The 16032-nt window shown below is 29.6% G+C and overlaps 2 protein-coding genes across 5 annotated transcripts; both read right to left on the bottom strand.

The window, feature by feature from the left end:
• Window positions 1-26: 26 nt before the first annotated feature.
• On the bottom strand, window positions 27-5555 carry LOC18586331 (nuclear transcription factor Y subunit B-1-like). Its single transcript, XM_088810703.1, has 7 exons — window positions 5124-5555; window positions 4460-4728; window positions 3053-3182; window positions 2853-2858; window positions 2494-2577; window positions 2347-2385; window positions 27-326 (listed from the first exon to the last, which is right to left on the bottom strand). The coding sequence occupies exons 2-7, from the start codon at window positions 4690-4692 to the stop codon at window positions 279-281; spliced, it is 540 nt and encodes a 179-aa protein (XP_088666829.1). The 5' UTR covers window positions 4693-4728; window positions 5124-5555; the 3' UTR covers window positions 27-278.
• A 1996-nt stretch (window positions 5556-7551) lies between these two features.
• On the bottom strand, window positions 7552-13761 carry LOC18586330 (D-aminoacid aminotransferase-like PLP-dependent enzymes superfamily protein). 4 transcript variants are annotated; one of them, XM_088810699.1, is made up of 10 exons: window positions 13667-13761; window positions 13329-13553; window positions 11281-11421; window positions 10639-11122; window positions 10277-10394; window positions 9687-9808; window positions 9105-9190; window positions 8358-8467; window positions 8235-8267; window positions 7552-8024 (listed from the first exon to the last, which is right to left on the bottom strand). In XM_088810699.1, the coding sequence occupies exons 3-10, from the start codon at window positions 11369-11371 to the stop codon at window positions 7968-7970; spliced, it is 1101 nt and encodes a 366-aa protein (XP_088666825.1). In that variant the 5' UTR covers window positions 11372-11421; window positions 13329-13553; window positions 13667-13761; the 3' UTR covers window positions 7552-7967. The 4 variants fall into 4 exon arrangements, with proteins under 4 accessions (XP_088666825.1, XP_088666828.1, XP_088666826.1 ...); XM_088810702.1 differs by having other exon boundaries at window positions 8235-8264; XM_088810700.1 differs by having other exon boundaries at window positions 13329-13549.
• Window positions 13762-16032: the final 2271 nt, after the last annotated feature.

The following is a 16032-nucleotide window of genomic DNA, read 5'->3' as shown; positions in this document are numbered from 1 at the left end:
TTGATAGAGTTCAAAAGCTTGCAAGATGTACAGAATACTTTTTCTTTTTCTCAAATTCACAAAGCAATTATATATCAGATAAAAAAAGCCAAATTTACAGCACTTAAAAACCTTTTACAGAGCTCCAAATCACCTAAGAACAGGCGAACCGAAAACCCCCAAGGTATGTAGCTTTGCATAAATAAGATGAATCCACATTAAAGATCCTATAGGTGTTGGAACTAAACAATTTAACCAGTCCTAGAACTCTTAAAATTGGTAAAATAAGATAGGATCAGCTACTCATTGCCATGCATGGAGGGAACGATCATATGCTGTCCTTGTGCCTGCAAGATTTAAGGAAACTGAATCACTGAAATACAAGTGAGAATTACAGTTTCAACAGGCACTTATTTCTCTTTTCATATCTTTAGAGATACAAATTAGCAAATATAGAACATAGTGGTTTAGAGAGAGCGAGAAGGGGGGAAGAGGACCCTTCTTTTAGTGAATGTAAAATACTACTTTTGCAATAATTTCACCATAAATCCCAAGTTTTTACCCTGAACATGCACATCATGTGTTGTCCTCTGGTCTATTTCATTGCCGCTACAACGAAGAAGCTAGTTGCTAATGCTAAAATAGATAAGGTGTCTTCATTTACCAACTAGTTAAAATATCTAGCTTGGCATAAGTTTGAATTGTTGACTACCCCTCATTCTTTAACTTTGAAACTTCCCTACTTAAGCAACATGCAGTATATATTTTCCCTAGTACATCAACAAAGAGCATAATTCATTTTGCCTCGTGAGATAAGCTGATCATATAGAGTGATCCTATATTAATCAATTCAGCCCAACATAGGCTTTCCTTTTAAATCTTCATAATATCCTGCCATTGAGAAGGAAGAATCTCTCTTCAAAGCTATTAAAATTTGCAACAAGGAGTCTATAAGATGAGCTCAAGGCAACTAGGCATAGTACAGTAAACACTAATCACCATCTGACATGGCTAAGTATTGATTATCTATCCTATTCCTATCATCCTATAATGTTACTAATAGTTGCAAACCGTCGTGAGTCTAGAATGGTGTGGGGTATAGTAAGCATGCTTATATACCTCAACGTAAAAACATGCATCACACATGAAACATATGAGTGTATTATCTTTAAATTTTTTAAGAGACGTGTGCAAAAAGTTGCTATGAGCACATTATTCTCAAGCCTTTCTGATATGGGATTTATCACATCTGATTATCCATTATCTATCAGACCATCACTATTTAGCTCTCATTATGCCAGACAGGGTGCTACAATGTCACACAGAGCAGTGGGAAGTAATAGCCTCATATTGGCTAGAGAGCATGCAAAAAGGAGTATAGGCTGTCCCCTTCTCCTTAACCTGGGATCAATGTTATTTTGCTTCCAAGCATGTACATACCGTTTCTGCTGGAATATTTCTGGAAAATTCTACATGAACTTTTGTTTACAATTTGCAGTTGATAGAAGAGAAAAAAAGGGGTATGGCAGAGAGGGTGTGTGTGTGTGTGTGTGTGTGTGTGTTTTTTTTTTTTTTTTTTTGGGGGGGAGGGGGGCGGTGGGGTGGTGTCTAACAATAATAGATTTTCAGAAGCTCTTAATTATTCTCAACTGATTGCTGATGGAACTTGACAGAATCATAGGGTCAATGCATTAATATTAAATGCAATCTAAAATATGTAAATGACAATAAAGCTTTTAGAAATGTGAGGTACAAAATCATGCATAAGAGTTATCATCCAATCAATCAATTTTAATGAAAATTAGAACATTGTAATCCTATCATTCTTCCTTTCATATTCAAGAATCAAATCCTAATTGGTGAAAAGACCTTCTCCTTGAATAATTATGATAAGCTGATTAAGCAGCTTTACCTAACTCAACCCCTCATTTATCAACATTTATACAAATCCTATTTTTGAGGACACACAATGCTTTACCTTATTCAATCCCTTATTTATCAAGATTTATGCAAATCATATTTTAAAAGAACCCTCACTCTAATGAAATCATCAGAAAAGGAAATTTTATGGTGCAAAGGTAACCAAAATGAAAGGAAGGATTTGAAACAAAAGACTGAGAAAATAATCAACTATATTAGTAAAATCTATTGCTAATCAAGCCTGATAAGGCAAATTGTTTAACATGAATCTAATGAGCAGTTAAACATTAATCAACAAAATACTCTTTACTATCAGAAGGAAAGACAGGTAAACAACAAACAGACAAATCTTGTATGAAATAATGCCAAACAATAGAGGGGGATATATATATATATATATATATATAGAGAGAGAGAGAGAGAGAGAGAGAGAGAGAGAGAGATTACTTGGGAAGTAATATAGTTCAATGACCCCTGGATTGCAAACTGCACAATTTGTTCACCACCAATTCAAACATGGTAATGTAAGTTGAGGACTTTTCAGAATGAAAAAGATGCAAAGCAAAAACATTTTAGCAAGTATCCTGGTTGCACCTGTGCATTTTGGGCAGCCAGACCTCCAGCTGCATCCCTTTTAAGAGATCCATCACCACCCCTAGCAGATCCCTTGGTGTCACCCTGTCAGTTTCACAGTTTGCAGGTAATGTTAATCCTAGCCTTAAAGAGGAGACAATATCAAAATACACATACTACAAAAAAATATATTAGTGGTTCGCATGACGGTATAATTACCTCCAACTGTACATCATGATCATTCCCATAACATCAGTCGCAAGAAGAGGGCAAAAAAGAAAGAAAAAGAAAATAGTCAGATAAAAATTATAGAGGCCAGGCACACAGCATTAATATGAAAATGTCAGGCAACAAAATAAAACATCTATTGAGTTTTAGACTTCTAACTAATGTCAATTGAGCCCTATGTAGATTATTTACTGGTATGATTCACACGATAATATTAACAAACAAAATGGAGCAGAATAGGACAACAAATTTCCCTTTTCTAAACTGCACCACAATCTTCTAATGGCCTAATCCAGGATCAAGCAGAAAGTTCAAAAGAAGCATAGAGGTTAAAAGTCAAAGCCCTACATACCTCCCTATACCTCCCCAGGTATACTTTAAGTGGCTCAATATAGTCTTCAAACCCCAATGTTGCCATTGCCCACAACAAGTCATCCCCATTAATTGTCTTCCTCTTCTCTTTCTGACATTTATCGCTAGCCCTACAAAACAAACAGTCCAAACCATTTTGACAAAATTAAACCTCAATTCCAAAAAGAAACCATCACAATTAACAAAACCAAAACCTCACTTTCCATTAACACGCAAAGCAAGCTCTAACGTAATAATAATTATCATCCAAAAAATCAAGCAAACCAATGATATCCTGTTCCCAAAAGCACCAATATTCATACCAGTCACAAAAGAAAAGGGAAAAGATGTTAATCAAAAACATGCTGTTTCTCGTGAAACTGAAAGCAAAATCACATCCCTCAAAACTGAGCCTTTACCTGCCCCAAAATCACCAAAGTCACAACCCAAAAAACAAGGACCCTACTTTGCAATATAAACTAAAATTGAATTCCTCAAAAACTAAAGCTTTATCATCCAAAAGCCAAAATCACCAGTCAAGCTTCCAACTTTTCCAAACACCCAAAATTAGCAAGTCAAAAACAAAGGTCCAAGTCTCAAAATCACATCCTCAATTTCAGGAAACACCAAATTTATAATTTACAATTCATACACAAATGTAATAAACTTCTCAAGTACATTAATTCAAGAAAAAGAAAAAGGAAAAGGAAACAAGCACCAATATGAAACAACATTCGGAAAACAAATCTGTAGATTATGTATGAAAGATACTCATAAGAAACACCAAAATGTTATAGTCCAAAACACAAATATCCGACTTCCCCCACACCCCAAATCTCACATCCCTCAAAAACTATAATTTTACCACCCTAAAGTACCAGAAATCCAACCAAGCCACTCCTAACTTTTCCAAGCACCAAAACCAAGTCTTAAAATCATATCCCCCAATCTCAAGACACCAAATTTACAATTCAAAAGAAAAAAAAAAAAATTCCCCAACAACATTAATTCAACTCTAAACAAGTAAAACTAAAACTCTTTATACTCGCTGGTGATGAAGTTGATAAACTCAGATATAAATTCCTAGACAGTAGACATTGTCCTAAGTAATTTACATAAAAATAAAAGCATCAAAATTTCACAATCTAGAAAACAAATACCATACTTTCTCATAAAGACTAAAAATCAAATCCCTCAAAAACTAGACCTTTACAACCCAAAAAAAAAAAAAAAAACCTGCTAAGACTTCCAACTTTCCAAACACCAAAAATAATCACCGCATCCAAAACAAACATCCAAAGTCTCAACAAATCTCCACAATTTCAGAATCACCAAATTCAAGAAAATAAAATATAACAAAAATTCTCAACAAATTAATTAAAAAAACCAAGATTAAGACTGTACATACTCGCTAGTGATGAAGCTGATGAACTCAGAAACACATTCCTGAACAGTATCTTTAGCATCCTTGGCAATTTTCCCATTAGCAGGCAATGCTTTCTTCATGATTCTGCTTATATTAGCAATTGGAAGGTAACGGTCTTGTTCCCTCACATTTGAGTGAGGACTGCTTTGCTCTCCTCCACTCTCATGACTCCCTCCTGCCGGACTCGTTGGCCCCGCTTGCATACCATCAGCCATATCCCCAAAAACCCTAGATCACTAATAAAAAAACCACTAGAAAAAAAAAAACCCATCGGTACCCATTAATCATTTATCAATATTTTAACAAACAAAGTGAAACCCAGATGCATATTTGCATAAATAAACATACCCAAATGCACACATCCATCCATACATACACAAACCTCAAAATCGGGAAAAAAAACCCATTAATCATTTATCAGAATTTTAACAAACAAAGAGATACCCAGATGCATATATGTAAAAATTAACATACTCAGATGCTTACATACATACATACATAATACATACATACATACAAAAAGAAAGGCTTACCCATAAATCATTTTTCATTATTCTCGAAAACAAAGACATACCCAGATACACAAAAACATACATACAAACATAAATATAAGGGTTTAAAAAAAAAGAGAGAAAGAGAGACGAACCTGAGTAGAGAAAAGAAAGAGAGAAGAAAATTGGTTTTTTTTTTGTATTTGGCGCGAGAGGAGGGGATTGGTGGAGATGGTTCGTAAGTATTTGTTTTTATTTGGTGGAATGAATGAAAGAAGATCAGACGATGGAAAAGAAAGGAAAGAGAGCAAAAGCAAAAAGAAAGACTTGGGTTTTCTTTGATTTGTTTATATAAATTTTGGTTTCGGACTTTCGGTTTTTATCAAAACCGTTGGCTTTTGTTTCTATTTTTCTTCTTATTTGATTGATTTTTTCTTTATTCTACAAAGGAAGTTGCCCTTCTTTATAGCATCTGTATCTGTACTATCTCTCATATCACCCACGTTTTTGGGCTGTTTCCAGTGGCTTTGATCAATAAGCCACCATAACCATCCATACCCTTTTTCTTTTCTGATTTCTTTCTCAAAAATCACCCTTTACATTTTTCATGAGTTCTTCGTTTTGTTTGTGTTGTTATTAAAAATAAAAAACTAATGTGGAATGATGAATTTAGATATATTTTTTGTTAAATTGAGAATTTAATACAATATAATGTAATAGCTCATTAGGCTCAGATTTTAGTTATTAAATTGAAGTTTTATAAATCTCGTGTTATTAAAATATAGGCATAAACTTAAAAAAAAATCTTTGTATTATATCTATTTATTTAATTAAATTTTTTATTATATTCAAAGGAATGCTTTAACTTTTATTTTGATGTAAAGGTTTTAATTTTAACGATAAATTAATCGTTATTAGATTTAACGTCAATTGATATTTTTTATTTTTATAACTTGATGATGTGATTATATGAGCATTTTTTATTTTTTTTACTCCTCTCATTTGCCTTTTTTTTTCTTAATTGAAGTAATTTTTTGAAAATTTTCTTTTTTTTTCTAATTAAAAAAAACAAAATATAAGATTTTTAGATTTTTTTTTGAGATTTAGAGAAAAAGGAGGTTTTTTTAAAAAAATTACTTTAATTTAACGAAAAGAGAAGAATTTAAAATTGATTTTTTTTTGTGATTTTGGATTCCAATGCTAGTTGATGAGAGGAATGATTAATGTCTAGTAATTTTAGATTCTAATTTAGTTATGTAATCATCTAGCTTGTTAAGTTATATGTCACGTGCATAAAAAGAAAAACTAACATTAAATCTAATATTTTTACATTTTCATTAATTATAAAAATTATTGGTTTTTCTTCAATGCTAAGTTGCATGAAATCTAGATTTTATGAAGGGTTAATTGACTCTTTAGATTTTGGGTTCAAATTTTGAAGAGGTAGGTTTGGATTCATAAGATAGTAGAAAGTCATGTCTACATAAGCTAGGAATTTAATTTAAGTTGCCATCCATGGAAATATTATTAACAAATTTCCAAAGAAATCTGATTGAGAAATTGATAGATTAACAGCATACACATATAGTTTAAGTAATGAAAATTATGTAATTTTTTGGATTATTTTTAATGGTTTGAACAAAAGTACAAAGGAATGAAAAAAAATAATTTACCACAGAATCTCTTTGCATTTACTAAGAAAATCAATTACCACTTTTAGAGCTTGGAATTTATGGTTTTACTAGCCAAATTCCAATAATTAGTCATTATTTGAAGAAATATAAGTTAAAATGGAAAAGCCACACTCTGGGAAGAATTTAGCCAATTACTTTTTTTTTTTTTTTTTACTTTAAATTGATTGGTTGCATGTCTCAATTCATGTCGGTAAAAGCATGGCTCTAACTATTGGAAGAGAAGAGGGGGAAAGGTACAGGTTAAACCTTAGGTGGACTCAATGGCAATGATATCATAGTCCAAGCCCTAACCTAGATGACTAGGTTAACTGTTGAACTGAACCCTAACCTCAGCAGACGATTAACAAAAGTCTAGACTCAGGTTCAGGCTACTTATTGGTTTGTGCTTTTAATTGCCCTTTTTCTTATGTCCTAGGCAATATCGTATCATTGTGCAGAAACAAAGGTAACTAGGGAATTAGAAAAGGATAAAAGAAAAGCAGAAATTAAGGTAAGCTCTGCTTAGCTTGCAGCTCAGTTCATGCTAACCTTCAAACTGGGAATGAGAATGGTGGCTGATCTCAAGAGGCTTATAGAAGGAAACCAGGCTAACAATACCAGTACAAGCATTGAAATATTATAATTGAAGGGCAGGTCATGCTTGTATTGTGTCAGGGCAGTCAGCTAACAGAACACCACTGAAAATGCATGTGGCTTTGCTAATTCACATGTTTCAGGTGACACTGAAAAAAAACCTACCATCACTGGCAGTGTGCCTGTGTACTGTGTTTGAAAATTTGCATTTCTGCCTGAGAGGGGGACAATTCTCTTGTAAAATCAAAGGGTATCAACACAAGGTCTGTAAAGCCACTTTGAGTAGAGATAAAACAGTTCAAGCAAAGAACAGGCAAAAACAAGAATGACCCAGTGTATATCCAAAATGGAAGTATAATTCTTGTCGATTTACAAGCCACATGATTGGTCAAAAGTCTGGGAAGGACCCCTCTAATCAGCCAACTGATCAAACAATCAAAAATTAGAAAAGGCTGACTGTACATGTATGAATACTTTAAGCTAAAGGCAAACAAAGTTACCTCTGTTCCAATAAAATTTCAGTTTTAATTATGTAAGTCCTGAAATCAAGTAGCAGCTCCTCAACCTGATAAATATTTACCCAGCATGTGCAACAGGCACAAGAAACTCACACCTGGAATTCATGCTTGTGATGCAAGTATAACATCAGCTTTGGGATCGATGCCACACTATACAAGGTTTTTGTCTTGCTTGCGCATAAAGATCTTACAACACATTAAAATCCATTGTCTGTTATAGGAACTCATTTAATGGGTAGCTTTCCATGCAGGCTCTCTCTATGATCTCTTTCTGCTCCTCCATGAAAACATAAACAAACGATTAAAAAAAATGAAGCAACTTTTTTTTTCCCATGTTGGGTGCAAAATGGCATTCTATACTTTAATGTTCTAAACAATTTGTAGCTTCCCATCTCTTTTATTCCTAATATATGCAACAGTTTCACACATTCACTTTTTGTCCTACATGGTATAGTTAAATAACCTGCTCATCAAATTTTACCTGTATGACTTTTGTGATCATCCCAGGACCCTGCTGATTTCAATGAAAAAAAAGAAGTAATTATGAGAAAACAGCACCATTTAAAATCCCAGGTCACTAATGCTGTTGTAAGAAAGATCACACCTCAAATTTTTTCTCCATCCATGATATTCCTTCAGAACATTTTGTACCAAGAGATTCCCATGAACTTGGAACTTTAATTGTCTCAACATGCTGTATAACTCTCAAGCTATCTAAAAAAATTCTGCTTATCAAGAATTGTTTATAGTAAAACGATCTAAAATCAAATCATGAAAAGTGGATAGCATAAAAACGTTGAAGTTAAAAACAAAAACCTACATATCGGACAACAAAAGAAAGATTAAATAAAAAAGGGAAATGTTCAATTTTAATCCATTTTGTAACCACAACTGAACAATTGCTCTGCTAGGGTACATGATAATCGCCATCCTCTATTTCAAAGTTCCACTGTAACTAGACATCTATTGTTGGGCCAATTTTGTCTCTTAAACAAAACAGTGGGGAAAAATAGAAAACTGAAGGATTATTAACAGCTTTGCATGGTTAAAAAGTTTCAACTGATTTTTCTGTTTAAACTTCAGCCTTGAGATACAAATCAAAGTGTAGAGATTAGACTTAAAATTCAGCACTTGTTTAGATCCTAATTGCTGGTCCACCCTAAGAAATATTAATTTTGTGGCAGCTGAATAGACCTCATATGAGTGCACCTAGTCTAATCACATGGAAAAAGTCAATAGCAATGAAAAAATGCAAAAGGGAGATGTCAACATATAAAAGTGATGGCATCCCTCTGAAAAATGATGGTAAAAGGTAACCTCAAAGAATTGAATGAATGAAAAAATAATTTACTTGTAACAAAAGCCTCTTCCCAAAGTCCATGCTTTTCCCATGATGGTGCAACTTCACGCACAGGGATACCCTTGCTCAAGCATACTCTGCACGGATAAAAAATTTCATCATTAAGTGTGGTAGATCCTAGGAAGAAGCAGTTTATTAGTTTAATTTGCATTAGGAAGTTTGAACTGATGAAAGTTTTCTCACTCTTCTGTCAAGTGCTATAACAGGTTGATGGTTATTTACTTCAATGAATCTACCAAATGTTAGCCACCTAGTAAGCAGGAAGCATGAACTTAATAATGAAATGGAAATAATTCTTCACATTTCGGAAGTCTCCTATGGACCTAGCCAGCATTAATCAAACTCAGTACCTTCCACCTCAAGCCTTTTGAAAAAGGAAGGGCAAGGGGGTGGGGTGTGCCACTTGATCAAGAAGCCATAAGCGATTAAGCAACTAAAATGATTGTAAATGAATCCAATGACTTAAATATGTTGCAACAAACTTTGTTGCTATAGTGCTACATGATACCTCCATCAGCTGATTTAGAACTAATAAAAGATAATAAAATTTTAGAAGCCAAGAGAAGCGCTTACTCAATAACTAGTTGTCGTATGACTCCTGGAAGGACACCTTCAGTAATAGGTGCTGTTTGTACTTCAACAGAATATGCACTATCATAATCATGAGGGAAGTTCCCCTCAGCTTCACTCTTATCCTAAAAGCATATTCCACAGCACAATATAAATTATAAAACTTAAGAGGAAAAACTAAGGAACCACATAAAAACCCATAGCCACATGCACACAGCTCCACCACAAGCATAAATGAAAAAACCCCAAAGTTATAAAAAAAGGACAATAAAGGATTGAAAACAGCAGCAAAGATCTTGAAAGTCACTATTTTCTGCATTTGAGCCATGCTGATTTGATTTGCCAAGAACACCATGCTATTCAAAACTTCCTCAACATGTTAGCATCTATAACCAGAAAATCATTTAATACATGAAAGATGTCCAAGCGTCATTCATAGGTCATGTAATCATTCTCCCAACTTAAATGCTGAGTGCTGCCAAGTCATGAAATAATTCTTATTGCTAATATAGAACTCACCCATCTGATCTAATCAAAGTTTATAAAAGCAAAACCCACCTCCAAACGTAGATTTTGAATTCTTAGCCACTCACCCTTCGGCAAATGACAAAAAAATTGGTTATGCAGCCTTCAAGTATCCGATCACCATCATTTGACAACAAGAGCTCAGTTACCGAAGGAGGCCTCAATTTGTCCAATGGCATTCTTAACCTGCCTAGAATGCAAAATGCTAAAATTAATATTCATACAGTGGATAATAACAAGAAATAAGAAAACCAAAAGTTCAATAATATAAATATCCTCACATGTATGTTAGAAGCAAACAAAAGAATAATAACAAACCCAACAGGTATTTAGATAAGTCAAAATTGCCATTTTTCTCCCACCTCCATCTTAAAGTTTCAATATCTCCTTGAAAATTTATAACTTCTTATCTTTCAAATGCAATACGAACCTTACCCAGGCCGAATACTTAGCAGCCGCAACATCCCTACCACGACCCACCAAAGCCAAATGTGCCCCATTTTCTTCTATACCGAACACCGGAGGAACATAATTCCCTACATGCAAATGCACATCAAGAACACCAAAAAATCCATCATCATCGCCCACATTCTTCATTTCCTTCAGCTTCTCAAAATCCCCACAAACAAGAGCTGTAACTGCCAACTCCTCCCCATCAGACCTCTCCTTCAGAGCTATGGGTAACACTTGGTTCATTGAATTATTAACCAATGATCGAATCCTCGACTCCCATTTCATTGATGAAGTGATTGATAAGGGAGAAAAAAACAATGGGTATTTCTTGGTTGGCTTGAAAATGAGTTCAGGCTTTGAATTTAGTAGGATTCTTGCAGAATTCGCTAGTCGTGTTATATGCCTTTCCCAAAACAAAAGGGTCGATCCATTTTCGTGTGTTCTGGTTGTCGTGTACGCCCCTGAGAGGAAAATACACAAAAAAGCACAGAATTTTATACAATTAAATAAAATTTTTGCAAAATTTTCAATGAGTTTTTGATTAAAGGAAAAAGAACCAAAATTTGTTCACTGAAACAAAAATTCATTGAAGAAATGGAGAGGTAATTGAATTGAGTACCTGGAAGGGATTCGAGGAAGGTGGTGACAGGAGGAGCCTCGGAGAAGCGTGAAACGACGCCATTGCTGAATAGAAATCTCGTGCTGTTCATCTTTTCTTTTGTTTTTGGTTTTGGAGGCTATTGGGCAACAGGTAAGGTACCTGCAGATATAATTGAGGTACCCAATCGGAACCTTATTAATACATAAAGTTATATCTCTATTAACTACTTAAATAATTTTAAAAATTATTACCTTTAGCTCAACTTTTAATATATATTTATTATTTAATAATTATAAAAATTCATTTAAAAATTTAATTATTAAAAAAATAATATTAAAATATTCTTTTTAAATGTCAAATTATCTAAATTTGAATTTATATCCATATTTATATATAATAATATTTTTTATACATATTTATATAATTTATTAATAATTAAATTTATAAAATCACATAAATAATAAAATTTAAATAATTGAAACACAAAAAAAAAAAAAAAAGAAACCAAGAAAGAAGATAAACTCCCTTGGAGGAATTTTTTTAAAAATTAAAAGCAGAGCAACGACTATTTACATTGAACATGATACAACATTAACTTCTATTCAATAATGAATGAATATAATGGATGATTTGGAAATAAATTGAAATATGAGGTGGGAAAATTAGGGGTGAGTAGGTGGGTGGATTGGATGGTTTAGTTCATCATACCTAGAGGTTAAATTGATTAAATATTAAAAAAAATAATTAAAATTAACCAAACATAAATGACAACCAAATATAGAATTGATTTAGTTAGTTTGATTTTGGATCAATGGATTAAAATTTTATCACTTTTTTAATAAATTATAATATGAAAACTTATAAACTTCATCCACAATTATAATATATACAAATTATGTATAAATTAAATATATGTATATATAATATATTACTTTATTATATATATAATATTAATGACACAACTTATATGTTATAATATTTTAATTTTTATATCAAAGGTTATATAAATAATAGCTAATTATAAACAATATGTTATAAAAATTAAAGCTACAACTAAAAAATTTATTAAGTGTAATCATATAAATAAAGTATATTATAAGTTATAATAATATTTATGTATAAATTAAATCTATGTATATATATATATATATATATATATATATATATATATAAAATCTTGCTTTATTATGTATATATAAAATTAATGACAAACTTATAAGTTATAATGTTATATATCAAAGTTTGTATAAATAATAACTAATTATAAACAATATGTTATAAAAACTAAAGTGATAATTAATAACGTTATTAAGTGCAATTATATAAATAAAATTTATTATAAATTATAATAATGTTTATGTATAAATTAAGTATATATATATATATAATGTTTATACAATTATATATATATATATTATATGTATATATATATAATGTTTATATAATTATATATATATTCATAATATTTTATATTATGAATTATTATTAAAGTGTAATAATTATAACATATTAATATGTAAGATATTTACTATTATATATTATAATATTAACATATAAGTTATATAATTTATAATTTCATATTAATACAGATTTATAAATAAATAAATAAATAAAAATAAAATTAAATTAGAATAATTATAATTTGTATACATATATATATAATAACTTAATATATTTTAAGTATATTATTAATTAAGTTTACTACCAATTCTTCTTAATATATAAAAAAATATATATATATATTAATATATAAAAAATGTATTATAAAAAATAAATTTAGTTTTTAGAGTAGATTGATTTAAAAATTTTAAATTTGAGAACGAATTAAAAAATTAATTAAATTAAATATTTTGAACCAATTGATCTAGTGGATCAATTAAACTAAACTGTTTTACCCAAATCGTATTTAATTTAAGTGAGTAATTGATTTACTATGGTTTTGCTCAACCCTAGAGAAAATTGTCTATTACAGTTAACAACAAGAATAATTACAGCAAAGCTACTACAGCTCTCTAACTTCAAATGGAACCACAAAAGATTGTACAGAGGGAAAATTCTGCCTTTACATGGAAGCAAGAAGGTCTCTCATTTCAGCCACTGAGGGCATGGTTTCAGTGGGGTAAATTTTGGCTACGAGTTGGGCAAAGCTATCATACTTGTCCTGAAGCCCCTTTGGAGGAATGCTAGTGACTTAAAAGCATGGCTGCCATGTTATATTTCCTTTATTTGCAGAAAACCCAGAACTGCATTCTGTGTGCCCTGATCTTAATGGTCATAAACATACAGCCTTCCTTCTCAAATAAAAAATAAAAAATAAAAAAATATCAAAGTTTAGGCTAAAAAGCCACCAAATTTTGGGCACAATAGCTTCCCAAATATGAAATATAAAAGAGACGAGATTTACCTGAATGGAGGATCGGTGGCTAGGATTGAGCACTGAGAACTCGAGCAGTGAGGAAGAAAAGAAGAAGGAAGGAGCGGATGTGGATAGGTAAAGAAAAGAAAAAAAATAAAAAAGAGCAGCTAGAGTTTACCTATTTATATATTAAGATTATTAAATTATAAATAAAATCAATATTATTTTGTTATTTTGTAATTATTAAATTATATAATAATAATTTTATTTTTTATAAATGTATATAATAGACAATATATAACTTGTATATATTAAAAGACATTATAAGTTAATTAATAATTATAGTTTTATGAATTAATGTAATTAATTATATGAGTTTATCTTTAATTCATGAAATTAAAAAGATAACTAGATTCTAAAACTATTCTAATCTCATAATTTTTGTTTAAGTGAATATATTATAAATTTATATAAACAAAGATATATATATATTGTAATTAATAATTTTATAAGTTAAAATTTTTGTAATATTAATATAAAATAGAAAGTAAATATATTTATATTTAAAATATATATACTAAAAATATTTTAGTATATATTTAATAGTAATTATATTCCTTATAAATAAATCTAATATATAAATGATATATATTAAAAGGCATTAAAAGTTAATTAATAATCATAGTTTCATGAATTAATTTAATTAACTATATAGTTTTGTCATTAATTACATGAAATAAAAAAAATAATTAAGTTCTAAAATTATTCTAATCTCACAACTTCTTTTTAAGTATATATATTATAAGCTTATATAAACAAAGGTGTGTATATATATATATATATATATATATATATATATATATATATATATATTATAATTAATAATTTTTTAAGTTATAATTTTTGTAATGTTAATACAAAATGGAAAGTAAATATGTTTATATTTAAAGTATATATATAAAATATATATTAAAAGATATTACAAGTTAATTAATAATTATAGTTTTATGAATTAATTTAATCAAATATATGAGTTTGTCCTTAATTACATGAAATTACCAAAAAAAAAAAAAAATAGTTAGGTTTCAAAACTATTCTAATCTCACGACTTCTTTTTAAATATATATATTATAAGTTTATATGCACAAAGGTGTATATATATTATAATTAATTATTTTATAAGTTATAATTTTTGTAATGTTAACATAAAACAGAAAGTAAATATGTTTATATTTAAAGTATTTAATAATTATATATTTTATAAATTAACACTATATATAAAGAATATATATTAAAAGACATTACAAATTAATTAATAATCATAGTTTTATGAATTAATTTTTTTTGAAGAATTACGCAATCTTATTGCTAGTGCCAGAGATAAAAATTTCATGAATTAATTTAATTAACTATATGTGTTTGTCCTTAATTATATGAAATTAAAAAAATAATTATATTTCAAAACTATTCTAATCTTACAGCCTCTCTTTAAGTATATATATATTATATGTTTATATAAACAATGATATATATATTATAATTAATAATTTTATAAATTATAATTTTTGTAAAGTTAACACAAAATAGAAAGTAAATATGTTTATATTAAAAGTATATATAATAGTAATTATGTTTTTTTTGTAATATGATATGATATTCATATTATTTAAACATAATTAATAATTTAATAATTTTTTAATTTAAATATATTAATATTATCACATAAATAATTTGACTAAATATATTTTTCATATATTTGTCAATATATGATAAAATGAATTATTTACAAAGTTGGTAAAGGTCGTGAGTGTTTTTCCCTCTTTATACGAGTTCGAATCCAAACACCATTGTTGATACGAGTTCGAATCCAAACACCATTGTTTATAGGGTACCTTAATCTTATATAACTAGGTCGAGCACTTGCGAGTACTCTATAACAAGGTATCTATTACCATTCCTATGAAATAGCCATGTCATTACCATCTCATTATTTTTTTTTTGAATAATATCTAAAACTCCGTAAACTGTTTAGAAAAATTTAAATAAGCTCTTATACTTTTATTACGTTCAATCAAGCTCTTATATTTTTATTTTGAATCAAATAAATATTTAGACAATACCATTTGTCATATGTCACGTGGTGCTAACGTGAAATACTAACATATTATAATTGATTATGATTTGACATGCTAATGTGACATAATAGCATAACCATGTGACATTTTTCACTCTCTAGATTAATACCATCAATGTTATGTTAGTGTCATGTGAATATAAAATGACAATTAGTATTTTGACTAATGACAATTAGTGAATTATTAATTATAAGAGTTTATTTAACCCAAAATAAAAGTACATGAGCTTGATTGAATGTAATATAAGAATAAGAATTTATTTGATTTCTTAAAAATAGT

This window comes from Theobroma cacao, chromosome 10 (assembly GCF_053813885.1).
Source record: "Theobroma cacao isolate CCN51 chromosome 10, ASM5381388v1, whole genome shotgun sequence".
NCBI lineage: Eukaryota > Viridiplantae > Streptophyta > Magnoliopsida > Malvales > Malvaceae > Theobroma > Theobroma cacao.
The sequence above is the reverse complement of the archived record's forward strand: the minus strand, read 5'-3'. Positions and strand labels throughout refer to the sequence as shown.